The sequence below is a fragment of the Sebastes umbrosus genome, chromosome 1 (assembly GCF_015220745.1).
Source record: "Sebastes umbrosus isolate fSebUmb1 chromosome 1, fSebUmb1.pri, whole genome shotgun sequence".
Lineage (NCBI taxonomy): Eukaryota > Metazoa > Chordata > Actinopteri > Perciformes > Sebastidae > Sebastes > Sebastes umbrosus.
The window spans coordinates 32,017,350-32,045,309 of NC_051269.1; the positions used below are offsets into that span (position 1 = coordinate 32,017,350).

The 27,960-nt window shown below is 41.2% G+C and overlaps 1 protein-coding gene across 1 annotated transcript in view; it reads right to left on the minus strand.

The window, feature by feature from the left end:
• LOC119485036 (uncharacterized protein KIAA1755-like) overlaps positions 1–27,314 on the minus strand; it is a 36,814-nt gene extending 9,500 nt beyond the window's left edge. Inside the window, exons 1-10 of the mRNA XM_037764316.1 lie at positions 27,013–27,314; positions 10,857–11,054; positions 7,041–8,547; positions 5,050–5,253; positions 4,508–4,631; positions 3,598–3,691; positions 2,435–2,521; positions 2,212–2,328; positions 1,308–1,406; positions 1,080–1,228 (exon numbers count right to left, since the gene is read on the minus strand). Coding sequence (XP_037620244.1) covers positions 1,080–1,228; positions 1,308–1,406; positions 2,212–2,328; positions 2,435–2,521; positions 3,598–3,691; positions 4,508–4,631; positions 5,050–5,253; positions 7,041–8,547; positions 10,857–11,054; positions 27,013–27,015 — 2,582 coding nt within the window. The 5' untranslated portion in view covers positions 27,016–27,314. The remainder of the gene's footprint in view (positions 1–1,079; positions 1,229–1,307; positions 1,407–2,211; positions 2,329–2,434; positions 2,522–3,597; positions 3,692–4,507; positions 4,632–5,049; positions 5,254–7,040; positions 8,548–10,856; positions 11,055–27,012) is intronic.
• Positions 27,315–27,960: the final 646 nt, after the last annotated feature.

A 27,960-nucleotide genomic window follows, 5' to 3' on the forward strand; every position in this document is an offset into this window, starting at 1 on the left:
CCTTCAATTGCTTGTTGCCTGGATAAATTGTGGTGCCAAACTGCTGTAATTACAAAAAAAAGTCTAGTATAATAATCTATAAATGTTTAACAAATATTTAGGCATGAAAACATGCTGTACATAATTCACTCAATATTAAAACAACATTTTTCAACAGAACCATAAAGTTGCCTCATAGTACTCATTATGCAGAATGGCCCCTGGCAGTGTTATTTTATATATTATTGATACTGAGGCATAAAAGAGTAAGTCACATTTTAATGTTGTATCTTGTCGAGGTGGAGGATATTCAAACTACTTCTTATGCTGTTTGGTAGTTTATTCAATAATAATAATCATATATAATGTATGTAAAATCTTAAAGTAGCCCCTGCACACCCATAGTCCATTAACACAGCTGTTTTCACTTATGATGCCCAATTAGACCTGTTCTCAGGACAGGGTGGGCGTGTACAAAGGGCACTTGATTGACATTTCTCTTACCCATTGGTTGGCTTTATTGTACCTTTTAGGGCGGGACAACTTAGCGTGCTATCACTCTTATTAGTGCATGGAGTTTGGTGACACCACTTAGTTCCCAGCATAGCTCCACCCAACCAAAGAGTATACTGTAGAAGCAAACGGACGAAACTCCTGTGTTTTTTTTTGACAACCGCAGCTGCCACCATTTTGACCTGAAAACGCCTGTTATATTTATAATATTTTTTTGTTCAACACAGGCCATTTCGGTAGAATATGATAATAGAATAGAAATAATTTAGTTTTACTTTTGTACAGCACTTTCTAGGCGGACGTTTTACTGGCGTCCGGTAGTCGCTTTCAGTCCAAAATGGCAGAAGCATAGTTTTGCTGCTGGTACGGATTTTTCTTTCACTTCTTAGCAATAAATGTTCTTTGACCCAACTAACCAGAGTAATTAAAATCACCTGCATGGGCGTGCAGAGGCTTTAATTGGTCAAGTAACTATAGTTGTCAAATAAATGTGGTGGTGAGGAAAGTAAAATATTTCCCTCTTTCAGACCTGTGTTTGTTTCAGGACAAGAAGGAGAAGGTAAGCAGATTTAAATATGATCTGATACCTGTAGTCCTCAGACTGTGGAAATCTGAACTCCTCCCTCCTCATTCTGGCCAGTAAAGCTCCTCCTTCTCTTTGCAGAGTCACCAGTCGAGTGTCTTCCAGCACCTCTTTCATTGAGGCCCTCTGTTCCTCGATGCATTGCTGCACTTCCTGTAGCAGCCATAGAAAGAGCAAAGTCAACACGTCTGACCTGCTTCCATAACGTCACACTTCATAGTGTATATTCTACCTGGGCGGTGTCTATCTTTTTGCTGCCGTCCACTTTCTTGATGGCCTTCTGCAACAAGCTGTCTGCCCCTCGTAGCTCAGTCATGAAAGAAACCAGTCTCTGAAATGTTCAAATTAAATTTAAGATTTAGTGGAGGTGGAAAAAATGATACATCGTTATGAATCCAAGAGCTTTGAGGTGAAGAGACACTACATATATCTGCCATCTGCCGCCTACAGAGAGCGCCAGAGCCAGCGGCATCCTGAGGCCAAATCAGACGTAGGCGTTATCTACTACATACCCTTGTCACAGGTTGCATATGTCTAATCGTGACCCGTTAAATATATTTTTCATCTCAGTTTGTTCTATGGTTAGGGGCCTGAAGATGTTGAAGATGTAACTTATCCAAAAATTCATAAATAAAATGCAAAGATGAGAAAAAAACATTATTTTTTTTGTAGCAGAAAAATGTTAAGTATGTTTTGTCTGCTTTCCTTTCCAGTTATTCAAGTTATGACCTCTCAAATTTATACTGTTTCCCCGACGCTGGAACCACAACATGACAAACTTTAGCTGCTTCCCTCTGACCTGCTGTTTTAATGCCCTAATGTGCAAAAAAACAAAGAAATATTTAGGAGGAAATTTGGATTTTTAAAGCATCCTAAATACATACAGACCCTGAGTCTGTAATAATGTTTTGATCTGATATCCCCATTTCATTTCCAGTCAAATGATGACTGCACATTCCTATTGTCCACCATCCCTCCACCCAAAGACCAAAGCTAAACGTGTCATTAAAGAACAACAGAGATGATGAATGTTTGGTGTGGGCGTGTGGAGTCATCCCCAGTGGGAGAACTGTGGCTTAACGGGAAACTCCGCACTTCGTCAAAACGATTGTTGGATGTGAGTGAATATTCAGTACCTGATGGAACTGCAGCCAGTCGGTATGACTGTAAGTAAAGGTCCCTCCCAAGTCAGAGGTCAGCTGGGAAGCTTCGACTGTCTTGTTGAGGGCTTTCATAGAAGTCACTATGTCCATCTGATAGACAAACACAAAGGCAACGTTAGGCATGAAGGAAAAGTACCACGAGTGTCAAACCAAGAGAACAACAAAGGACAACAGGGAAGTTGATTTCATTCCTGACCTGTAACCCTGGCTGTTTTTCAGGTCGAGGACAAGTGTCTTTATCCACCAGCATCACGATACTGTGGACGGCATGGAGAGCTTGCTCCTGTAGCAGATGGTCAGTAAGTTAAAGACAAAAAAAACAATGCAGACTGTGCTGACAGTTGCTCTGATCATTTAGGTATGAGATGAATGATTGTCACAGTAAAACAGCAAGACGTGTACTCTATAGGAGTACACTCTACCATTAATCAAGTTAGGCAACAGCCTGGGGCCCCCAGCTAAACGGGCTGCAAACAGCTATAGATTTATTATGATGATTGAATTGTGTTACTATTCTAACTCATTGCACCTCGAAACAACTTACAAAAGGCTCCCAAAGCACTTTAAAAAATATATGCAACTCAACTGCATCCTAGGCTTACTTACTGTGCACTTCTACTTCAGAGGAAAACATTGTAGTCATGCATTTACCTGACAGAGACATTTTACTGGTTACGTTGCAAATTCAGATTTTACTCACAAAATATAGAAAATAATTAAAATATGATGTATTATTATTCATTAAACTTTCCAGCATCGTATTCAAACAATGCTGGAAAAGTCAACCTTGAACAGACTTTAAATCATTTTAAGTACATTTTGCTGATAATACCTTTTGTTTCACTCTTCACTTGAAGTAGACATTTGAATGCAGGACTTTCATTGTGCGGTATTAATAGTTTTACTCCAGAAAAAAAAAGGTTTGAGTAGGCCTACTTCTTCTACCACTGCCACTGAAAAGTAAAGCAAGACAGCATTTACCTGGGGCACCCAAATAACTAAATCCGGCCCAGGTACTCTATCATCGACCTTCCCTCTCAGTTGACAAGAAACCTTAAGTACAAAAGGCCTACAGTGTTACAGTGCATCTGATGAAGATGGAGATTGCGCCCCCTAGTGCATTTCTTTACTGCTAACAAATCAGAAACTTGCACGAACTTGAAATGAACCTGTGTTACTCAGTGTTTGTGTTCCGTATATTCAGACACACAATGACTAATCCATCAGTTCCTTTATCTGTGAGTCAAGGAACGTGACAATTTGACATCTGTCAGCATCTGATGTCATGGTGTGTGGGTGTGAGTGTTTTTGAGTGCAGGTGTTGATTCGGACGTGTACGTGCAGGTTTGTTGTTTTAACCTGGGCCATCAGCAGAGCTTTGTAGAGGTGAGGTGAAGGAGGCTTCTTCCTGGCATTGATGACCAGAGTCATTCCCAGCTCTCGCACTTCTTTCCTACCAAAACGTCGGATCATGTCAAGGCACATTCAAACATTATCACTTCATCACTTTATGTGCTAAAAGGCTTTTAGGCTCAGTCCACTACTCAAATCTGTATTTATCTTTATCTCTCTCTCTGACACCCACGCACTCTTCTTCACACATCCTATTCCACACTTTGACGCCTTCACACACCCCTCTTAATGGCCTCTTCTTGGGTTACCCTGTTGTGTGAGCCTAACTCAGACATGGCTGCTAATTCTAGCAAGGCGCTGCATACCAGACATTTGGCAGCCCGCCTGGCCAGAGACTGTTTAGTGGGGACAGAGGAAGGCCAAGCTATCCAGTAGAATAGCTTTTTGAACTTCAAAGACTCCATTAAACCCCGTGTAAACAAATAGCACGGTTAAAGTGTTCGCCAGGAGACCTTTGAGGGGGAGTATTGACGCTCATTTTGGCAGAGGGTCAGCACAGGTCAACGTTATACTGCCAGCTGATCCTAAAGTAGAATTATTCAGCTCATAAAGTTGGTTTTAGAATACAAAATACATTGTTTTATTAGCTGTAAAACAGTAACTATACAAAGAGATAACCCATAAGGGATCACTTAGTCTGGATGTAAGAGCATGCATCATATCTGGACACTGGAGAAATTTCAAATGGTATCTGCTGCCCTCTTGTGATCAGACATTTTATTACATACCAGCATCCATTGGAGCTTCCCAATAAGCTAACAACTACAGCTTTCCTCTGCTGGACAACTGAATCAATTGCCCCTCAGTTACAGATATATTTTCGATAAAGAGATATCTAATTGTCATTGTTTAGTACCTTGGTATGGAGAGTAAGTAGAGCAGTAATTCACAGACAGTCTGGGCTGACACAAGAGGGGAAGTCCACTCCTTTCTGCCACCGTGGACCTCCACCACCGCCCTGCCTGTCCTGTCCCTGCTGCCTGAGAGTTTACAGGACAGAGAACAAAAAAGTTTGTGACATGTAATTTTTTTTTTAAATGACAAATGCCGTGGCAGTACAGTATAGACCGTTGCAACGGAATTGCATTGCTAGGCAACATCTTAGGTCCATGTTTACTTCCTGTCAGCTGATGTCATTCACATATACTGCAACAAGGCCTATTGAAAGAGGCTGGGTCATGCTTCATATCTTTGAGGTACAACACATGCGTAGTAAAACCTGGTCTGTACTCCTTTCAATAGGCCTTGCACTGCAACAGGAAATAAACTGGGACACATTTGGAATGTTTACCTTTACAACTGTGAAATGGTCTATAACATGATATTGATAGTGACTTTTTGAGATACATAAAATCATACAGAGGATATTAGTTGGGTGATGCTCCGAAAATCAAGTACCTGGCAGACTAATAATGCCCAGTTCAAGCAGACCACTGACGCCTCTCAAGCCTGATTCCTTGGTTTGTGGAGGCTGAGGAGAGTCAGAACCTGCAGAAGGTAGTTGAACTTGTGCAGGAGATGGCTTTTCTGTCTTTGAGTGATGGAGTTTGGAGTCTGGTCCATCTGCGGCGGAGGGAGTTTCACTCCTACTTGACTGTGAGTCTGCATGACAGCAAACACAAACATAATTGTCTTCCCTCAAAAAAAGCAAAGAAAACCATTTTTTTTGTTTAAAAAAAAACATTTTTTTAAAACTTGATTTCATTCGTCATATACACACACAGATACATACATGAAATTTGACCTCTGCATTTAACCCATCCTCAGCATTTTAGGAGCAGTGGGCTGCTGTGAAGCAACCGGGGAGCAATTTGCCAACCTCGCGATTAAAGGACGACCTGCTCTACCTGCTGAGCTCCAGTCGCTCCTTTAATCCATCAGACTGTATCTCTTGAGGACGTTCTTCTAAGACAGCACTTATATTTCTTATAAACTATCCGCCAACTTTCTATTCTGTCTAGCAACCTTTGCCCTTTTATATCAACAGTAATTATTCAGCTCTTCATCCTTACATCTTAATAGTCGTCCATCAACATGCACAGCTGTGTACAGACAGCCTTTAAACATTGGACACGCTCTCTGTAACAAAACACTGCAGTGGCCCGGCTACTAAGCCTGGCTTTGATTTCAGACATCCTAATTGGCCTCTCCTTTAGGACCAACAAAGCCTCGCCTGTGCTCTCTCTCTCTCTGTACTGCTTTAATAGTCCATGACAAGCATGTCTCCAGTCAAGATCTCAACATGCCCCTGTGAGGGCATGAGGGTGCATGCCAGCGGGCGCAGGGGACACAGAAATCTCCTTCTCGCATGTTATGCTGTCTCTCTGCATTAGAGGAATGCTCTGCTCTTTCTTTTTACCCAACGGGGTTCAGGCCTTCCCTTTCATCGGGGTGCAGCGCGCTATTTCCGTTCACTCCCTCGGTAATGGGTATAACATGAATGCAGTCGTGCTGCCGAAGAACCCCAGACAGCAGTGGGAGAAGATCATACTCGAGCTTGATCTTTGACCTTTGAACTTTCTTTCTAAAGAGCCTTTATGATCGCGGCGGAGCATATTCCCCTCAAGCACGCAAGGTCACGGTCGAGCTTCAATCAGTCTGTTTGGCGTGAATGTTCAGTTGCCCTTTATGCATTGAGCAACAGATCATAATAAACGGCTGTGTGTGCAGTAATAACAATTCACAAACTCTGCGTGTGGGGTTAAAAAGAAGAGAGAGAAGGAGGAGAATGAGTGATTGTATCATGAACGTTCAGCCTCAAAGGGGCTGTATGGAAGTTTTTACAAATATAAACATTTTTAACCGTTTTTTTTCCCAGTGTGTGAACAGGTTTTAACCTAACCGGAAAAAATTAGACCTTCCGGGACTTTATGGGTTTCTTCTATCAGCCTGTATACGGCTTTTAATGTGAAGAATGCGGGATGTCTTTGCTGGGAAAACCCAACAGATGTCATGTCATGCACGCTCACGAGTGCCTTTCCCCTCTTCAGCTCCGCTACATGGCTATCAGTGTGCAACCATAGCTAACGTTCGGTTAGAAATGGAGTCTGCTAACGCCAACAAATGACCAGCCCCCACCACAACTCAGACTCCAACACAAACTCCATGGAAACACAAAAAAACAAAGTTATATCTAGTTAATCCAAGCATGTGAAATATGTAGTGATATTGTGATTTTAGCTGGCTAATGTGTTAACGTTAATAAACATGATGCCTGTCAATCACGTTCGCCTCACCACCGATGCTCACTTGCGTCTACGTAGTGCGAGCACAAGTGCGAGCAACAGGACGCTGACTGTCGTTGACTTAACAGCCACAGGTGTCATTGTGTCACACAAGCAATTTCTGATTCTTACATAGAGCCCCTTTAACTTGCCCCCCATGCTTACCTTTTTTAAGGGTCTTCAGTCTTTCCAGCTTCAAGGTCACCTGATCCAACAGTTCACTTTTCTTACACTGCATTATGCTGCTGATTGTCTCCGGGCAGATGTCACTGTGGCTCCTGTTGTTGACTTTATAGAGAAGTGGACTCCCTTTAGAAGTCTCCGACACAGTGGACAGAGACCTAACCTTGACTTTGTGTTTTCCCGATGGCGTCACAACCTCCACTTTCTGATGTGGTTGAACGTCACCATCTGGATGCACGCTGGCATTGTGTCCCGACTGGTGGGAAATAAGTTTCATCTGAACCTTATGACTCTGGCTCAATCCTGGGGTTGATTTCAAAATCGTGGGTGATTCCTTCATGAGGTTTTCTGATTCAGAACTCGTGGGAAGGTCTTTGAGGTGAGACTCTGCTGTTGGTTCACAGCCGTGTCTGTATTGGCAGAGCTCCTTACTTAACACAGGTTTATTACAGTGGTTGCAAAAGTTTCCAAGTTCGTCTCTTTGAGCTTCAAATGCACCCTTGGGTCTTAGCTCGCACTCTTCGCAAAGGCCGACCTCCTCCAGGGCGGCCAGGAAGTCTACGCTCCCCCTCTCAAAAGCGACTGGGTTTCTCAGTGCTGCCACGTACGAGTCTCTGTACCGACACTTCAAGTCGTGATCAGTGGGCTCATGCCCCAGCTGTCTCTGGCTGCATGGCGTGCAAGGCTCGTCTTTACACTGAAGGGTGCGTCCACAGGGAACACCAAGTGGTACAGGTGGCGGTGGTCTGACAGGTTTAAACAAAGCTGAATTAGGTGGATGTGGATGGCTGCCTCTCTGTTTATCCACAAACTCCTTCCCTTTGGCAATATCCACCAGGTCTACATAATCGCCCTCAATCTCTCGATAGTTACGACTGTCCCAGGTGTTAGGAGAAACCCAACCAACAGGTTTGATTAAAGGCCTGGAGCATGATTTGGGGGTTCGTCTTTCATAATCCATTTTGACAAGTTTGTCCGCAGATCTCAAAGATGATGGCATCCTGTCTTTCGCAGGAAGAAAAATGGCTTCCATCGGGAGGGTGGAGGAGTTGAAATGGGTGGGAACTGCGATCTGTTTTGGTTCAGGTGGAGCTTCCCGATAAGTAGGCATGATCTTAGGCTTGTCTAAAAACTCTGGGATGGCGATTTTAGCCCAGGGCAACTTGATCACCCCTTGATCCGTGCAAAGCAAGCAACGTGACAGAGGAGTGCCTTGGCGTCCTTCATTGATGTCCCGCAGCCATTCCTCGGTGAAGATGCAGGGGTAGGAGGTCTCGGGGACGGGGGTCTCCTCCACTTCTCGACAACCCTCCTCCAGGAGACTTTTGAGGACAACGCGAGCCGCTTGGTCCCCGAAAGGTTCCACCTGCAGATAGAAGTCTCCAGGACGCAGCAGCAGAGGGTTCACGGGCGCTAACTGGATGACGGTCTTGTCATGGAGACACAGAGGCCAGCCCTCACAGCGGAAAACCACATCAGAGTATCCAGCCTAGAGAACAAAAACAAAATTATTGTTATTTTGATTTAATTTGCTCGACTTAATTTCACTTTCATTGATGTGTTTTTTTTTTTCTGATTTGTCGTTTTCTTGCATCCTATTTTAAAATCTTAGTCATCTACAGTGAATTGTTTGTCAGAATATTGTTAAATTGAATTTATTACCAGCATAATTTAAAAACATTTATGATTTCAAGGACATTTAATGAAGAGCTGGGTTATCTCACTTGCATTTATGTGTGTGTGTGTGTGTGTATACTGTATACTGCTCAACAGTATACATAAGCTAAGATGTAGCTTATAAATTTATCATGGTTTTATTTAAACACCACACAACTGTGGTGCCCTAACCCACCACCTCAAACCTTATATAAATGGATAAAGGAGTGTCAGTGCTTCAGTATAAGAACAATGTCAATGGGACATCGAGTCTTAATAATGTAAAAAAAAAAAAAAATTTACATGAGAAAAAGTGAATGTATTGTATGTCACTCCTTTTATTATTCTTTGTCTTAATCCTATCTGGGGGACCTTGATAAGCATGCTAAGTTTTGGAACTATATTTCCCATAATTTGGGGTCTTTCTTTCTTTCTTTCTTTCTTTCTTTCTTTTTGGTGTCTGGACAACATTTCTGAGGAGGAGTTAGGAGATTTGTATTATTATTATTATTATTATGATTACTATTATGAATAATGTATTTTATTATTATTATTATTATTATTATTATTAGTAGTAGTAGTAGTAGTAATAGTAGTAGTAGTAGTAGTAATAGTAGTAGTAGTAGTAGTGGTAGCAGCACATACAGAACAGATACAAGTTTTACAATACAAATACACACAAGGAGCATAAAATTAAATAAAAACAGGAGTAGATATATACACAGATATAAACAAATTCAATCAGAGGTTTCTTGGAAAACATTTCCATAATTTTTCAATAGCCTTATCACTTTTTTACCTTTTTGTTGTTGTTTAGTAAGCTCAGTGAGCTGAGTGAGTAGAGAGTTCAATTCTAAGTAAAAACTGAGGAAGTGATTTAGAAAATGTCTGTTTGTGAATTAAAACATTGACATATTCAAAAATGAAATTAATCAGATGCTCAAGAGCGCCATCATCTGGACTACTGCAGTAACAGATAATATCTTTAAGGGTTAAAAAAAGTGGACACAATTAGTGACTTCAAAAAAAGTGAGACTCCAGATCTGTGAAAAAAAATATATGAGAAATAGGTGAGAATTTGTTTCTATATCATGTTTACAAAAGAAGAAATATAAATGTCTTTAAACTTAGCCATGAGATAATTAGCTGGGTAATTTGGGGGCTTCTGGGAATGTAAACAGGAAGTATGATGTCAGCATGGAGGAGTTAGTGAGGCACGCTGTTACAGCTACAACCTCCTTTCGTTTTTAGCCTATATTTGATTACGTTTGTTAAATTTGCACTTTAAAAGTATGCCGAATTCACTATTGGCTGTTCATCTTTGCAATACACCCATGGATGTATAGACAAGTGTCACTGAATTCTTTTGATACTGAAGAAAAGTTAAAAACGCGTTAATTCTCAGTGAGGTTTGGTAGTTATGAGGAGCTTTTTTTTCTGTGATATCTCGAAAGGGTAAGTCAAACTGAATGTAAAAAAAAATATGAGTATGATTTATTATTGCAACATACTCAAGAGATATGAGGGGAAAGATGAGATGTACACTGTAAAAAAAAAAGTGTAAAATAACGGAAATTTTCCGGCAGCAGGGGGCCAGAAAATGTCTGTTAAAAAAAGGAAAAACACTGTCCTTTAATTAACATAAATAAACTAAAAAAAACAAAAAACAGTAATTATCTTTATATAATTAGCCTCTATTACTGTAATTTTACAAGAAATAATTTACTTTTAACATATATTTTTGTTAGAATAGTCATACACCGTAAATCTAACACCATTAACATATAAATCACAATGAAACAAAAATCTGTATTTTTACAAGAAATATTTTTAGAACTCCATGAAATCCTTTTCTTCTAACATAAATTAATTGTTAAAATTGAGTCATAAACCTAAAAAAAACCCAGAATAATTATCTTTAAAAATGATCAAGAAAAAGCTTAAATACAGATTATTACGATTGTGATTACAAAAAATACTGTAAATCTAAGACCATTTACATATAAATCACAAATGAAACATGTAATTTTTACATTTTTTTCTGTCATTTTGAAATACAGACAAAACATGTAAAAGTTTTTATATAAACTGTAAAAGAATGTTGTACACTTTTTTTTTTTTTTACAGTGTATTGATACTCACACATGCTGCCTGTTGGACGCTCTCCAGCAGGTGTTTGGATGGGATGAGGAAGTCCAGCAGACAGTGTAACGCATCACCATGGTAACGCTCCTCTATGGTGCGAAACAGCTGACAGAGGACGATGGGTGCTGTGGCCTCGAAGGGTGGGAAGAGGGCCGAGAGAGCACCCTGGATGGACGAGTCCAGAGATTCAGGGTTCTGGAGGACAAGAAGAAGAAGAAGAAGAAGTGGTCGTTAGTGAGATGAGGTTAGTGTTTTATTTATTTATTTATTTATTTGTTTTGCACAATTTAAGACTATACAACATAACAAAAATGAATAATATACAGTGCAGGAAGAGGCAAAAAACCCACTGGGCTTATCTGAAGCCTCCACCTAGAGACAAGATTAATATAAAGAAATAATATGACTACATGATTTAAATATCTATAAATACTTCTGGGAAATCATAACCAAACAACATTGTGAGTGGGAAAAAAAACAAAAACATAAAAACAGATACATGGACAACATCGGGAAAAGCAATTACAAAACAGTAATTAAATTAAATGACCCTTTAAGCGACTTTTGAAACATTTGACAGATGAACAGTTTTTTGATAGATGTGAAAAGCTACTCCATAATTTGGTTCCCCTAAATCTTATCGAAAATTGACCTCTACTCGTGAGATATTCAGGAGGATGAAGATCTAGAGATTGACGGGTTGAGTAAGAATGGACCTGAGAATTTGTGTGATGACATTATACTTTATAAAGAAAGACCTTGAGACTCTGGCTTTGTTTTGTCCATGATCCATCTCCAGAATACCAACAACAACAAAACAATAAATCAAAGGAAAGTTATGTAGATGATGACAGTTTTACTTCATTACAAAGTGTCCCTGTCTGAGAAAGAAATCCGTGTTATTTTTAAGCATTAGTTTTGTGTTTTTTTACATCTAACAGCCCACTTTTGGACCTCATTTTACCTAGTGCTTGTGTTTCAAAGCCACAATGACTCAACCAAGTAGAGAGATATAAAAAAAAAAAAACTACGATTGCAAAGATTTAAAAACACTTTACATCACACACTTCGTCAAATTATTGTAAGAAAACAGCTGCTGTGCATATAATGAAAGCTTAACAGAACATCAGTGTCAGTGCATAAATAAAGTGTGGTCTGCACATTCCTTTCAAATGATAATTGTATTGACCTTTCAGCCCAAAGCATATGAATCATAAAACATTTAATTTAGGCCTAATAAATCTTCCATTACAGACAGGCCTTGTCTCATATAATTGAAACAGCTGCCCTCAAACTGAAATCCTGGCTTTGCATTTATTAAATACAATTGAATGTGGTTTTTCATCTCATGAATTGTTGTACTGTGCAAGTTCGGGTCAAATATGCACATGTGTGTGTGCGTGCGTGCGTGCGTGCGTGCGTGTGTGTGTAGTACCTTGAGTGTGTAATGAGGATCACGAATTTCAAAGGTAGATGTCTATTCTAATGCTGATTTATTTTAAGAGGGACCACATGGCCTAGATATGCCAAGAACAAATGCTCTGTGAATGCAAAATGACAGGACAAATATTTCTCTTGGCTCTTTTGCCCCTCGCTGTTTGGATTGCCTCAAAGAGTTTTTTAGGGTTTTAAAGTCGGGAACAAAAAAAAAAGAAAGAAAACGTGATACACTTTTCTGCATGAGTGCACTTTCTGGATCAGTGAATCCTTCCTGGGCCTACCTGTATCTGTAAAGGCAAAATCATCTCTAACAAACTAAAAACTGCAGCAGAAGATCAAATTCACCAAAATTGAAACATGACAAAAATCCACTTAGCAAAAGGCTTTGAGGTGAATTAAAAACGATCATATTTAGGGGAACAAGAGGGGTATTTTGGTTGAGCTTAATCAAAAGCATCTCAACTGATCTGTAGATGATTAAGTCTGTCCTGTATGAGTATGAGCAACTTGTTTCATGTCTGGCCAGGACATTTAAACTGGTTTATTTGTAGCAGACTTGATCTGATCTTATTCAAAGTGACAAGACCGAGCAAAGAAGACCAAAAGAAATGCACAATCCCATCAAAGAAGCTTCTTAATGCACGTGAAATTACACTACTTTCTGTCAAGAGTCAAGTGTTTACTGCATCCGCACATGTCTGCATTGGATAAGATGCTAGCTAGCACCAGCTGTGCCACGGGTGACGCACAGCTGAACACCCGGAAACCTTTCAGATGAAAAGAGGCCATCTTGAAAGCAATTTTGGTGAAACCAACCCGGCGGCGTGAATTTGAGGTGGTGATGTTTTGAGACACGAGGGCTGTCAATTTGGATTAGTAAAACAGACAAGCATTTAATGCAATGCAGAGCACTGCAAATACTGTGCTTTTGATTACATTATGCAATATAGGAGCTACAGTAAAATGACATCTGGGCTTTGCCTGTCAGTATGTTGTCAATTGTCATGAATCAAACAATTTCTTTACAGTAATATGCAGGTGCACGGCTCTTTTAACGAAGCGTAGCAGCTCTGTGGTCAGCATGTTAACATGAGCACAGTGGCCTTGTTGCATTTTTGTTTGGTTTTCTTTCAATGTCGTAGTCATTTTAAGCCAAACCGTGTTGCTTTTTTACTAAACCTAACCAAGTAGTATTGTTGCTTAAACCTAACTAAGTAGTTTTGTTTAAATTTACAACGTCAATCAGATGTTTAAAACTATTTCAAACTGTTTAAAACTGCAACTGTAAAAAAAACGTTTCCCTCAAAACGACGGCCCCAAACTGTCCGACGGCCGACTGTTGGCTTGGTGTGTCAGAGCCTTTCAAATACAGCCTGGGAGGGGACATGAATATCTGTACAAAACTTCATGGCAATACATCCAATAGTTGTCGAGACATTTCACTAAAAACCATAAATGTGAACCTTGTGGTGACGTTAGAGGAGAAGTCAGGGGATCACCAAAGTCATGGGAACTTGGGAACCATGAATGTCTGTACAAACTTTCTAGGCTTCAACCATAAATATTTCATAGGTAAGTCTAGAGGTGTACGGCACTTTATTATTGTGATTTGCTTTCTCATTAGGCACCTGTAGAGTGAATTGAAATGTACAGTTTTGTTCTTTCATTCACACGCAGCACAGTCAAATAAATGTCTCTTTGTAATGGAAAGACTTGACGCTTACTCTGGATCTGGGCAGGTCTTCAGCCACTAACCACAGCAGGCGTGCTATTCATACAATCAGTTCACAGTACCCTGCTGTGTCAATCTCCCGGCCCCACAAAGGAGTCTGTTTTTAGCCCCCCCTCCTCATTTAGCTTGATGGCCTCACCGGGACCAGAGACCAGCCCAGGGTAAACACAAGAGCAGCAGCTTCAAAGACCTCACACTGGTTAGCGCTGGGACCGAGCTGCTGAATGCTCGGCACCTTGGACAGTCGTGAAACACTGGGAACAAAGATCATAAAGTTGTTTCATTAGTCACTGAATGTTTGCATTCGCTGTTAGCTAAAACGTTGGTGTCGCGGATTTTAGGTGGTTTTGTTCAAATTAAAGTGGCAGTAGGCAGTATATTTTTGGCATCATTGGAAAAAAAATTCCATAATAACCTTTCAGCATATTGTAATTCAAGTGTTCTGAGAGAAAAATAGACTACTGCACCTCCTCATGGCTCTGTTCTCAGGCTTTAAAAAATCTAGCCTGTGACGGGAGTCTTTGACCAATCACAGGTCATTTCAGAGAGAGAGAGCGTTCCTATTGGCTGGACTCCGGCTGGTGGGCGGTGCTTGGGATTTCCTCAACTGATCTCAACATGGCTGCCGGGTCACAAACTTTCTCATTTTACAGCTAAACAGTACACTAAAAGATGTTTCTGAAAACATTTGAGGAGAGAAATAAGCATTAACAGAATATTGATTCATATTTGATCTGCGCTGCCTAGTTTGACCGTTTGATCGGAGTTCACGAGTGATTGACAGCTGCTCAGAGACGGCAGCTGGACGGCAGACTTCCTCCAGTCTGTGAAATCTTGCAGATGTCGTTAGGAGCACCGGAGGACACAGAGGCACATGATTTTTTTCACAGATTACCTGTCTCATGCACTACTGTCAGGATATAGTGACCGTTTTATAAAAATAACTTTTTTTAATCACATTTGCTCCGTTTCCACCCACCGCAGCTTTAAGTGTCCCAAATGAAAAACGTTAATCAACAGCATTAAATGTGGGATGTTGGATGTAAGTCAATATCAATATTTGACCACTCATGCTACATTTTTGTATCTCATATAGACGTTGCATGTCCTCAGTGGAAAAGAATGTTTCCTTTTTCTGATTGTGCACATCTGTCACAATAGATTAGAAAATGGAGAACAGAATACCTTGGAGGCTAGCTCTTGAATAGTAATGCATCACAGCTGTTTTAGTCTGACTGCAGCCATTCAGCTCTGGGTTCTACTGTATTTCTCAAAAGCTGACGATAAACCAGAGGTCACATCTAGTACGACACACCTCTGTGAAGTCAGGGCTGGGACCTTATATTTCCCTATGTGCACATTTTATTTGAACAAGTGCCCGACTTTCAGATTTCACTGACGATTCCACAGAATTATTAGAGCGTGTCCACCCTTCTGTAGCCTGACTTTAAATCAATCCTTCACCGAAATTCAACCTTAAAGAAAAATATTAGTGACTTATTATCACAACATTACTTCAGAATCATTTGAGATTGAAACCTCTTTTTGTTAACACTCTGGCTAAAATGACAAACGCTTATGCCTGGATAAACTTCTTCTCAAAACAAAGAGACGTTTTCCCCCCGACTAGAGCTCCTCTCTGTGGGTGGTTTGGCTGGTGACATTTAATGAGTGAGAACCTCTTGAGATTTTACTCAGCGTTACTCAGCTGGACCCAGTTCAGACCGGCCAGCCAGCCAAATGAGCTGAGGATAGGGAGGGTAAGCTGCCGGTGTTGTGGGTTCTTCTGTATCTCATTACATCTGACAAACTGCCAGACAACATGCCGAACAGGCCTGAACTGTGGACGATGCAGCAGGAATTCTTCTGAGACAAAGCGAAATTGAGTCCTGAGTAGGTGCTTCTGGTCTGGTATTTGAAAAATGTTCATTTAATCAGAATCAGATAGTTATACTTATAATAATAGAAACGTAAACTGGTTAAAACAGCTAGCTAAGTACTTGCACAATTCAGTAAACAAGCAATTTTGGATCTAAAAAAGAACATTTCCAGGTCCATTTTCTGGACAATACAGGGTGTTATGCATGTGACACCATGACTAGCAAACATGCAAATATTCAGCGTCTGCAGTTGAAAACACACATGGAAAACTCAGTTACGTCATCTTCTCTAGTCCTCGTGATTCTGATTTGGGCATTCAGTGGAGGTGAAGAGGTTGTAAACATCACATGAATAATTGATGTCAAGGCAAACCCTCTGTAAATGCCAAGAATACACTTGAGGTTCTGAGATGCATGCTGGAGTTTCCTGATTTTTCATGCTGTCTCCCTTTGACTGAACACACCTGTAATAATGTATGAGCTGGGCTGTTTTGTTTGCGCCGCAGCCATTCCTTTTGTTTGTCTAACAGTTCCTCCCATTACAAAAACTCCTCTTTAACAGCAATCTGTCAGTCCCGCGTGAGCACCCAGACACAATCACCTCCCTACATCCTTATGATAACACAATTCTTCACTGTATATTTGCAATCTGCAGACTAAGTACACGTATGTCTGCACTGTACCAATTCGATGCAGTTTATAAAAGCTGTGATGCTAGTCGCAATTAGCACGCCGTGTTGTGGAGTAACTAGTTACATGCAACGGCATTACGTAATTAAATTACTAAATCAATTTAATTGTAATCCGTTACAGTTATTGAGAAAAAATATGTGATTAAATTACAGTTACTAATCAAAATGTTGGTCATTACATTATATTTTTATTGCTAAAAGGCAGAATCAAGTCAACGGATGAGTTCGGCAGTTCTTCCTGGTGTTGCCACTCAAGTGGACAACCTGTCGCCAGCTTCTCTTCTTCTTTTTGGACTTTTGTCCGACTCTTTCTTCATCTTGTAATCCAGTTCATCCAGCAAGGTTTCCTTGATGATGGCCCAGTGCTCCTCTTTCCTCTGCAGAGTCTGCTGAACTGAGGCTTTCTCCTCTGCTTTCTTCAGCTTGGCATTCTCCTCCTGTTGCTGCTCCAGCTGTGCAAGGTTGGAGGCTTTGATTTTCTGAACCTCCTCCTCCAAGTCCAGGACCTTCACCGTACTCTTTTCTTTGAGGGCCTTGCTGGTGCAGAGTTTGGCTCTGAGCTCCTCAGTTTCACAGCGGAAAGCCTCTTGGTCCTCTCTGTGTTTAGCAGCCTGCTCCTCCAGGTCTCTCTGGGTCTTTAGGAGCTGCTGCTGGAGCTCCTCTACTTTCTCCTCATTGCTCAGTACTTCCAGGTCTGTCTGGGAAGCCTTTGTGCTCGGGCTTGGAGCCTCCTCACACCGCTCTGAAGCAGCGTAGCTGTGTTCCTGCTGCAGCTTCTTGTTGGCTTCATGGACTTTGAGATTCAGGCGTGCCATGATCTTATCAGCAAGAATCAGCCTGTTGACGCCATTAACTCCTGCAACGCGACCCTCACTCAGCTCAAATTTGAGCTTGTGAATCTCCTCCTCGCAAGACTTAGTCTCATTGCTCCGAGCCCGTTCCAGTTGGTTTTTGAGCTCTTCAATGGTTCGCTCAGCTTCTTCAGTATAGAAGTGGTACTTACCGCGAACCTCGTCCAGATAGGCCACTAAAGTCTGGCTCTTTTTCTCTGCAACTGCCCATCTGCAATGATACAGGTGCTGCTGGAACTGGGAGTCTTGCAGCTGGGTTGTGAGAGCAGAGATCTCCTCCATCAGATCATTTTTTTCTCTGGCATCTCGGGGTGTAACTCTGGGCGCGCCCCAGTGATGCTGCTGAGTCCCCGCAAAGTCCCTGGTGTTTCGTCTACCTCCATGCAGCTCTTTGTTGTGCTGATTCTCCATGTTTCTTCTCTTTGGGCTGACAACTCTCTGGTTTTGTGTTGCTTCCATCACTGCTGCAAAATATCTGACTGAGAAAATTTAAGCCAGTTTTGTATGTCAACATTCTGTATGCATCATAGTTTCTATTCATGTTTTCTTTCAAATTTCATAATAGAATATCCAACGAAACCCAATACAACAAGCCAATACAACCATATAAGAAAACAATATTGGTCTCAGGATTTGCAGTATAAGCTCAATTAAAGCAAACAGGCATAATTTGCTTATAATAGGCTACATTCATTTATTTTAAAAATTGTATTCCTTCCAATTGTCTTTGTATTTGCATTTAATAGAAATGCCCTACCAGGCATTTGGACTTCTATAATAAAATGAAGATTTAACTCTTTTTAACAGTTTTCATGTAAATCTGTTTAGATTTGGAAAAATATGGCACTTGTAGAAGTTTCAGCTTTAAGCATAAAGTTTACACTTTGTGTTGACCTTGTCCCACATTGGTCATCACCTGTATGACAGATGACTGTGAGTTAGGGTTGGGTTGAATTTCGATTTTCAGATTCAACAGTATTTCAGTTCTTCTCTTCCATAACACCAAGACACCGCAGCCTTTATCACCTGTCAGGACCAACAATAAATCAGGTGGCTGATCTTTTCCCGGCTGAAAAGAGCAGCGCTGCATCCAAAATCACACACTATGCACTACATACCCAATATGTGTACTATCATTCAACATACTTTTGTGTGAATAAACAGTAGTATGTATCTTTCCGGACGCACTGAGCAGTAATTTACGTCGTCACTTCCTGAGAGTCTCCTTGCCGGTTGGAAACATGTAACCATCGTAACCCGTGCCAACCTCATGCGACCAAACAATACTTTGGGAGAATCAAAGTCTGAATCAATTTAAATACTATATTACGCCTAGCAAAATGAAATCTTAAACTTAACTAACTTAAACACTTAAATTGAAGCGTTATTGACGTTTCAGAGTTGTCCGACAACGTATGTTATGAACGTTGTTGTCACCACCGCATTGCATTGTCGGATATTTATGCCACCGCGGTGTCTAGCATTTACGTACTATAATATTTCACCGTGACTAGTATGCAATTCGCGTACAATTGGTTTCATACTAAGGTTTCGTACATATTAAAAAATCTCACATACATTTTTAGCGCACTAAAATAGCATGCTAGTACGGAATTTTTAGATGCAAACCTAGTGTGTGTGTGTTTGTCCGAACATGTGCATGTATTGTATCATCTTCTCTTATCTCCTTCTGGATCAATGCGTGTGGTCCAGCGAACATATCCAACTTTCTTTCTACAGAAAAAATTACGACCCAAGATCCCAAAATAGCAGGGCAGAAAAATAAAACCCATAATCTTACCCAGCTCTCTACAAATAGTGTAAAGAGCAGGATTTGGGTATGACTAGGTAGGACAAAAACAGATTTGCTACTTTTTCCAAGGTATTTTTACTCCCACAATCAGCCAGCGAGGAGCGTTCAATCAAGCTTATATCCTGAACCTTTATCTTGGCCTGCAGAGACAGTAGAGTTTGATCGATGTCCAGCTGTCCAGCTGACGACCACATTCCACCGCCGCCTCCTCTACACATTCAACACAAGGGGATTCCCTCTCTGCCCATTATTGTCCAGTGCAGCCTGTGATTTAACTCTAGAAATAGCTTGAGTCTCCAACAAAGGTCATTGTTTAACCTGAATTGGCATGCTAGTGTGGACAACAGGCATCTGTCTTTGTCTTGTCCACCCTTCGGAGCCCCCCTGGGAGTCTTTTTGCAGCATTGAGTATTAAGCAGATAATTACAGATTTCCTCCATATTGCCCCGGGCGTTGGCCAAAGAAAGTCAGGACCCAGATTTGAGCCACAGTATAAACAAGCTGTCAAGGAGTGTAATGCTCAATGTGTATCTGTGTCATCGGCCACAAAATGCTGAAAAGATTAGAGCAGGTAAGCCGACCAGAATGTGATTTTAAAGAAGATTAACTTCAACTAAATGGACGCAGCTCTTGATGGGACATGCTGAAAGGATTTGTTGATGTCTCTGTCTTGACTGGTCATCACGTTTGCTTGAGATCCTCATAAGAAATTGACTGTCACTGCACCTCCGGGCTCAACCCAAAACATAAACAGAAGTGACAGCTGAGTCAAGACCTGCCGGTAAATCCTGAAGACTGCCTGAATTTTGCATGTACGGACATGCAGATGTATCCACCACCAACTCAACCATAACCTCAGCCAATCACACAGAGGGTTAATGGGATATGACACCTAACCAACAACAAATGTCATCATGGGAAGAAAGCATCATTTGCAACTAATGCATTACTATTACTGGTTTCACACAAAACCTTAAAGTGGGAAGAGGCAGAGTCTTGGAGCAATCATAATCAAGATCTTAGTCATATTATAATTAAAACCATGCTACCAGTATCTCTCAGTTATTCCCTATCCTTCTCTACTTTTCCCTCCTTAAACCAGTGTTGTATAAGACCACTTAAACCGAGAACAAGTCATGACCAAGACCAGAGTGTATCGAGACCGAGACAAGAGCAAATCCAAGACTTTGAGGGATTCAGACCAAGTCAAGACCAATGCAGGGCGAGACCAAGTCAAGACCAAGACCAGACCAGTGTGAGTCCCACACTGCATTGCACCCTTACACCTCGTCCTAACATAAAGCAACAGAGCAAACTCTCGGGAACTGACCTTGAAAAATAGTCCAGATATACTACGAGTGATGTTGTTGTCTACCAGTGCGATATTGATTAACTGTCAGTTACTGTCAGCGTTGATCTTGACCAGTGAAAATAGGTTGGAGGTGCATGAAACTTTGCTTTAATAGAGCGAGGGCCAGCAGTTTTTCAAACAAGCGACACTCACAGAAAACAAAGATTCCTCTTCATTCACACGTATTTGTGTATGTGTATGTATAGGTGTACCATATGAAATGTCTTGATAAAATAATCAAAAGGTTTTGCAGAGGTGAATTTTATGTGTGGGAATTTTCCTTTGTTTTCTATGAGCAAACAAATAGAAACACTAAAAACCGTCTACACATGATCAGTGGTAAAATTGCTCTGCACTGGCTGTGGTGCGGTGCAGCCCGACTAGGTGGAAGCGCTACCGTTGGTGTGACGCACCGCACAAAATCGCCACTGAGCGTTGCGCTCAAAGTTCAGATTGTTTCAACTTCGACCTCGGTTGCCGCTGACCTTTTGGAATACAACCAATGAGAACAGTTGTGACTGTTGTTGTTGCCTAGAAAGCGTGAATGGCGATCTTGTTCTCTTTTTGGGTAGATATTTTACCTGCTGCCTCTGCAAGGTTTTGCGCCCTACCTCGCGGTGAGTGAAGAGCAAATCTCTTATCACGTGAGGGCAGCTTAAGGAGCTGAGCTCAACGTAACTATCTTTATTCAACACTCCTCTTCCATGTTTTAACATCCACTTAACAAAATGCCATTTTCTGTATTGTACTGTAGTGCGTCTGAAGGGGGGCAGGGAGGGGGGGGGCAGCTGTTAACTGGAACTGCGGTCCATTCTGAGACTGAGACCTTCGAAAAGTGGTCTCGAGACCGAGACCGATCTCGAGTACTACAACACTGCCTTAAACATTCGGTATCTCCTATTTGGCGATGAGACAGTGCAGTCATTGTGTATGATCCACTCTTGTTAAACTCAGCAGAGAGGCACTCCATTCAGCTGAACATCTTAAATCCTTTAAACCAGTAAAAAAAAAAGGCCCCTACGAGACAAAAGCCCTCCATCATTTCTAAGAGCCGCCGCTGCCAGGAGTAAACATGGTGTGTGTTCGCTATCTTTAATCTGGCAGGGTTCCTATTTTTCATTCGTTTACTAGTTTTTACGAACTCAAGCTATGTTTGTAAAGAGAAGAGGCCACATTAATCACATAAGATCCAAGAATGTGAAACCGGGTGAGCTGAGATTTGATTTCACAAGTGACTCATTAATCCACCCTGAACCTGTAAATAATGAACAATCAACCAAGTGTGTCAGAATCGGACATAAATCACTGCTGTCATCTCTGTTGAAATCAAAAACTGACTCACATGGTTGCCCTTTTTGTTATGAAATGTGTTCTGAAACAATGCCGGCATCTACTACTGTTTTGGATGAACAAAAGACTGATTATATTCTACCCTGTCATGCCAAGTCAGCATATTTTTTAAATAGTACCACATGATCAGACAGGTGAAGTTGCTCAATGCCTGATGAAGTGATTAAGAAGGAGGTGCAGCGGGTGTGTAGCTGGGACAGATGCAGCTTTAAAACAAAATATTTAACATTATTATATAATAATATTAAAAACCTGGAAGGCTTCCGTAAAAGATTTAAAGGCCCCTACATACATTTATAAACCAAAACTGACCTGTAACAAATGAAAATTTCACATGTTCTTCTGGAAAGTCTCCATGACTGATTCCTAAGAAACCGCTCCCATTTAACATGACAAAACAAAGTCTGCTGAATCTGCAGCTCATTTCCCAAAGCTTGCATCCTGGCAAACGGTCAGGAAGTAAAATTCAGAATGATTTTCCGGAGAATGCAACACACAATGATAGCTCCCATAGTTCCCCTCACAATGTTAAAAAGGCCAAGAAATGAAAGGAGGGCCTTGTAAAATCCATTAAGCCCTAACACAAGGGATTTGTTAGTTAGTCAGCATGTGAGTGTGTTTATGAGGAGCGTACTAAACACTGACATCTGCTGCTCTCCGTTCTCGAGCGTTGCAAACAAGTGCACGATTCCAAACACGGCTAAACAGAGCGAATCATGTCTACAGGACATACAAAGCAAAGGTCTTCCGTTAATGAGTCACCTACGATTTGGATCCGATTGAGGTTGTTCAGCTGGTTTTGAATTCAAGCAAGCTAAAAACTGATCCTTATGTCTTGAGACTGGTGCGTCATGATCACTGAACCAACTATAATACAACTCTTATCTTCCTACAACCAGAGGAGCAACAACCACAGTGACTTTCAAACCCAGTCTGGGAAGGAAATGACATGCTGCAGTGACTGTGTTTCTAGAGACAATGCATGCTGAAAGCTGACTCACAGACAGCCTATAGCTGCAGAGACATTTTCCCCCCGAAACACTTGGCAATGGCTCTGTTTTTTTGCCTCTGTTGAGTTTGACCCACTTTTGTGATACAGAGATAATAAACACAGTGAAAATATGGCTCACAGCTCCATGACAACTCTCAGAAACTCGACTTGCTGATTGAAGCAGGATAGAAATAATTTGACTCAAACAGCTCCGCAGGGCAGATGTGTGCAATTATACATATTTTCTGTGTAAATCCCATCAGTTTATTGTTTAGATTTTCCCTGTCTGCCTCTGTTGAGATTTGGCAAGATCGCAGCTAGTGGGCAGGAAGTGTTATTTGTCGGCCAAAGGGAGGACAGACGATAGTATTGTAAAGATGTGATGACTTGACGGAGCTACTGATGACTGTCTGTCCCACACAGCTGTGACCCTTTAAAGGCCAGTACGTATTCTGTCAGCCTATCACAGTCTGGATGTCCTCACACAGCGTGTCCACAGTGTTTCCAGCAGTTAATAGATGAAGGTATATGCATGCATACTCTTAAGCTACAAGTAGCTTACTACCTGTTTCCAAGTGGCTCGCAAAAAATTCAAAGAATATTTACATAAATTTGATAATACAAAGTCACATTGTAAACCTGTTTAAATTTCTGTCCAATCAAATCACAGACATTCCCCAACTTCCTGACACCAAAGTAGGTAACACTTCATTTTACAGGTCCTCGAATTTCAGGGTAATTAGGTGATAATTAGCAAGTAACCTATTTGAAATTTCGTTGGAATTACTGCCAAATTACCCCAATATTTACCTCAAAATGTATCGAAAATAACTTTATTATAAACATTATTTAATAATGATATGCTAAAATAGCATATAATCGTTAAAATAGGGATCTTAGGCTTGAGAAGCGGCTGTGCGCTGCTCTTCATCGGCGGTGGAAAACCAAAACTAATAGAAGACACTTCTGATCAGGCACAAATCTCAACATTGTGTGACTTATTGTCTACACAAATGTAACCTGTTAGCTAATGTAATGATTCAGGGAGACTAGCAAGCGCACAGCAGATTTGACAATGACGAATCTCTCACGAATGTGAATGAGAAATGTGTGCGTTTCATCTGTGGTGCGAGCGTGTCAATCTGTAAAAGATGTAACGTTGAGCGCATCTTCACCAAAGTTCACAGCAACTTTACACTCTACAAAGAGAAAAGGGAAAGGAGCTGAAAAGTAAGACAGAAATCATGTCTGCTATTGGCGATGTACAACTTGGTGCTATGAGTAGCTCTCAGCCACTTTCATTTTATCAAATTAGCTCTCAGAGGGAAAAAGGTTAGAGAGCCCCAATCTAAGCTGAGGGGTTGAAAAATGCACTGTGACGGATGAGCATATCTGACTGATGATATGAAGCAGGTCTGTGATATTCTGTGAGAATCTGTTGCTGTCAGTTATCAAGAGATTTAAAGCTGCTGCTGTATAAGAAATATCTTTATATTACCAAAGGGTCAACATGACTACATGTGTGTGAAAGGCTGTCGCTTCTCATGACGAACTCACAGAGTGTTATCACCTGACAGTGCCGTTCTCCTCGGCTCTACTGAGCATTTTAGCGTCTTACAGCGCTTTATTTTGGTTTTACAACAACATTACATTAGCATTTCTAGACCCACCTTACAACTAAACTCATTTACGAAGGAAACCTGTATTGTCTCGGATAATGTTTGTCACTTGGAGTAGGTGACGTAATAATGTTATTAAAAGTTACGTGGTATAATAAAGAGTATAACAAGTGAGAAAGTCCAGTAGTGGCGGGCTGGTGGGTGGATGGATGGGCCCAACAAACACAAGACTATACCCCCAGGAGACCACTGTTCATGTCCCGTATGAAACATAGTCAAACCATGATCTTTATTTTTACTAAACCTATAACCCAGTACTGTAGTTTTCTTGCCTAAACCTAATTTAGTAGTTCTAGTGTGTGTGTTTTGTTGCAATTTCCAACGTTAACCACATGTTTAAAACTGTGTTCCCCGACCGTAATCCAGGAGACAATATGTTTCCCTCAAAACGCTATTGAGAATGCAGTTTAGTTCTATGGGAACATCATTTTGTGTGGAACGGGGTTGGCCCAGCACCAAACAGCAGACAGGCAAAGTTAGCGACTACCTGGTGAACACGTGCCGCATTTAGAAGCTAAAGAGCCAGATATTTTTCTCACAGGAGTTAGTGGAGAGCAAAACTGAGCTTAAAGGAGAGTGAATATGGGACTTACATTCATCAAAAGACCAAATTAATGCTAATGTTGCAAAGCTGTGTCTGCTGGATGTGTAAAAAGGCAACAACTGTTCGCTTCAATACCAGTTAACGCAGATTTAAAAAGATCATCTCCGTGTTATAAATTAAGAAAAACATCCAAGATCCATGTTTTTCCTTGTGAAAGCTAATCCGCCATCGTTCACTTGTTTCTTCTAGAATAACCTTTGCTAATGACAGATGACATTTGTCCCATTAGGGATGAATCACAGTAAAAAAACCTGCTAAGCTCAAACTAAACATGTTTTGGCAAGATGAGTTGAGAGCACATCCAAAAACCCAGGAGCAAATCTCACACAGGCTTTTGATGATTTGCATTAACTTTGAATAGACTTTGAATTCTGCAACAGACACTAACGCTGCAAATACTACCGATCGCTACTGTACAATAAATGAAACGCATGCTGCTGTAAGGCCTTAAGTAAGAAAATGCTCGACCTTGCTGGTGAATGAGTGACTCTCAGCCGTCCTTGTCACACAGTAACTCCTGTAAAGGCAAATACAGTTCACACCAGCGAGCCGGGGCTCTGGGTTATGTATTATTGCTGAGTGTTTACCCAAGATTGAAGCTCCTGGTCGTGCACGGCGCAGTAATCTAATAATTTAGACTCCGCCGGCTCATGACTGGAAGTTAGAGGGTGGTCACGGAAGACGACATCAGTCATGCAATAAGTAAAACAAATAGTCGGGGCTGTAAAAGCTGGTCAAACAAGTGCTGCAGTGCATGTGAGGGGAGGACAAAGTACAGTGGTGGCCACGATGAGCCGCCAAGTCTTGACTTCTTTAAACATCCTTTCTTCTTGCTGTCTTTAAAGCTATCATTTATCTAGAACGCCTGGACAGATGTTAAGGGTCTGACTGCTTTCCATATAAAGAAGAAATGTACTTTGAATAAATAGAAAGCTGAATACTAGAGAGGAGAAGCTAAATATGCATCTTTATGATCTTTATGTAACCATATCTGCATTTATTTGACAATTTTTGCAGCAACCAGTAAATAAATGTTCAAAGACGCCACATCCTCCCACAAATACATCATCAAACATATTCCAATCGTGTGGCTCACTCTTTGTCATTAATTAGTTTCTGTTGTGACCAGGATTAGACTGGTCCAGTCGTAAAAAAAATAAATAAATAAGCCCTGTGGTTTGAACTTTTTTTTAAAAGTGCTGAACACTGAACTAGAGAATTCAAAGCAGTCAAGTAATTTATACTCCAAAACACTCTCCACTCGCTGAAGTATGCGTGCCATCCGCATCAATTAAGTCCCAATCAAAGGACTTAAACATGCAAAACAAAAGACAATGTGCCTCTCTCTGTCACTCCCTCTTTGTCAGGGTGCACAGTCTTTAAAAAAAAGCTTGAGATGCCGTGGGCTGCTGATGTGAAACAGTCCCACCAACTGTGCTCAGGATAACAAAAAAAAGGTTTGAAGAGTGCAGTTACATTAGCTTTGTGCTGCTTTTGTATGTCACGCAGATAAGGTTTCATAAAAAGAGAACAAAGGATGTGCATCAATACCGTGCACAGTAATATGCAGCTAAAAAAAAAGCTGCTAAAAGCATATAAAATGCATTAGTTACAAGCAAACTGACAAAGACAGAGAGAAACAAAGTCACTTGTCCAAACCAGAGGCTCACACTCTCAGTTACTGGGTCAGTGGAGCACTTTAAACCAGAAAGTAACAACAGACAAGAAACACAACCAAGACTAAAACGTGTTATTGTGATGCTACTTTACCATCTTTGCAGACGTATCTCCTCTATAAAGCAGAAAGTTTTCTCATTGTTGGTCTTGATAATCCTCTCCAGACAGCCTCCCTTGGCTCTGTGCTGCTGAGAGACCTGCCATGTTTAGAGCATCAACAACAGAAGTCGGCTGAAGTACATCCACATGACAGCGAGTTGTCTTGATCGAAAAGTAACCAAAGTCATTCCCATTCTTCGCAGACTTTTTCAATAAGTCTCTCTGAGTGTCAGGCTGCCTGTTGATCCTCTGGCTTCACTTCTCTTTCGCTTCTCCAGCTACTCTGAGTGTTTAGGGGTGAGAGAGAAAGAGAGAGAGAGAGAGAGAGGGAAGGAGGGAGTAAGAGAGTGTCTGAGAGGGGGAGGAGAGAAAAGCTTTCCCTTTCAGAGGAAATCCCCCTCGAGGCTTTTCAGAGTTTCTTCGCTCTCTCTCTCTCTCAAACACACGCAGGCTTTATCACATACCCGAGCACACCCACAGACACAATGTGCCACAAATGGATACACAAAAGCATGCCAGTGTGCACGGACACTGGATGTGTGTGTTACTGTATGTAATGTAAGAATGGAAGCATCCTACTTTGTCATGCATGTATAAACACACGGGTGCATAGTACACACTCCTTTGGCCCCGCCGCCATCAGAGAATTGCAGAAATCCAGCCCCTCGTTTGTGGCCCCTTTCTTTCTATTTTAATCACTGGGAGTTCTTAAAAGGCTAAGTCAGTCTTTCTCTTCTCTCCTATCCCTCGTTGACTTCCACTGTCTGCTCTGGGTTTTCTCATTTCCTTTCCTCGGCAATTGTCTTCCGGCAGACTGCCCAGTCTTTGACTCGTATCAAAGGGAGAGACAGCAGAGGGGGCTTCCCTGCAGAGGACCGAGCCAAACGGCAGGCATGTGAAGATTGCTGCTATACATCCACATTAGTCCTGAGGAATGTAGGG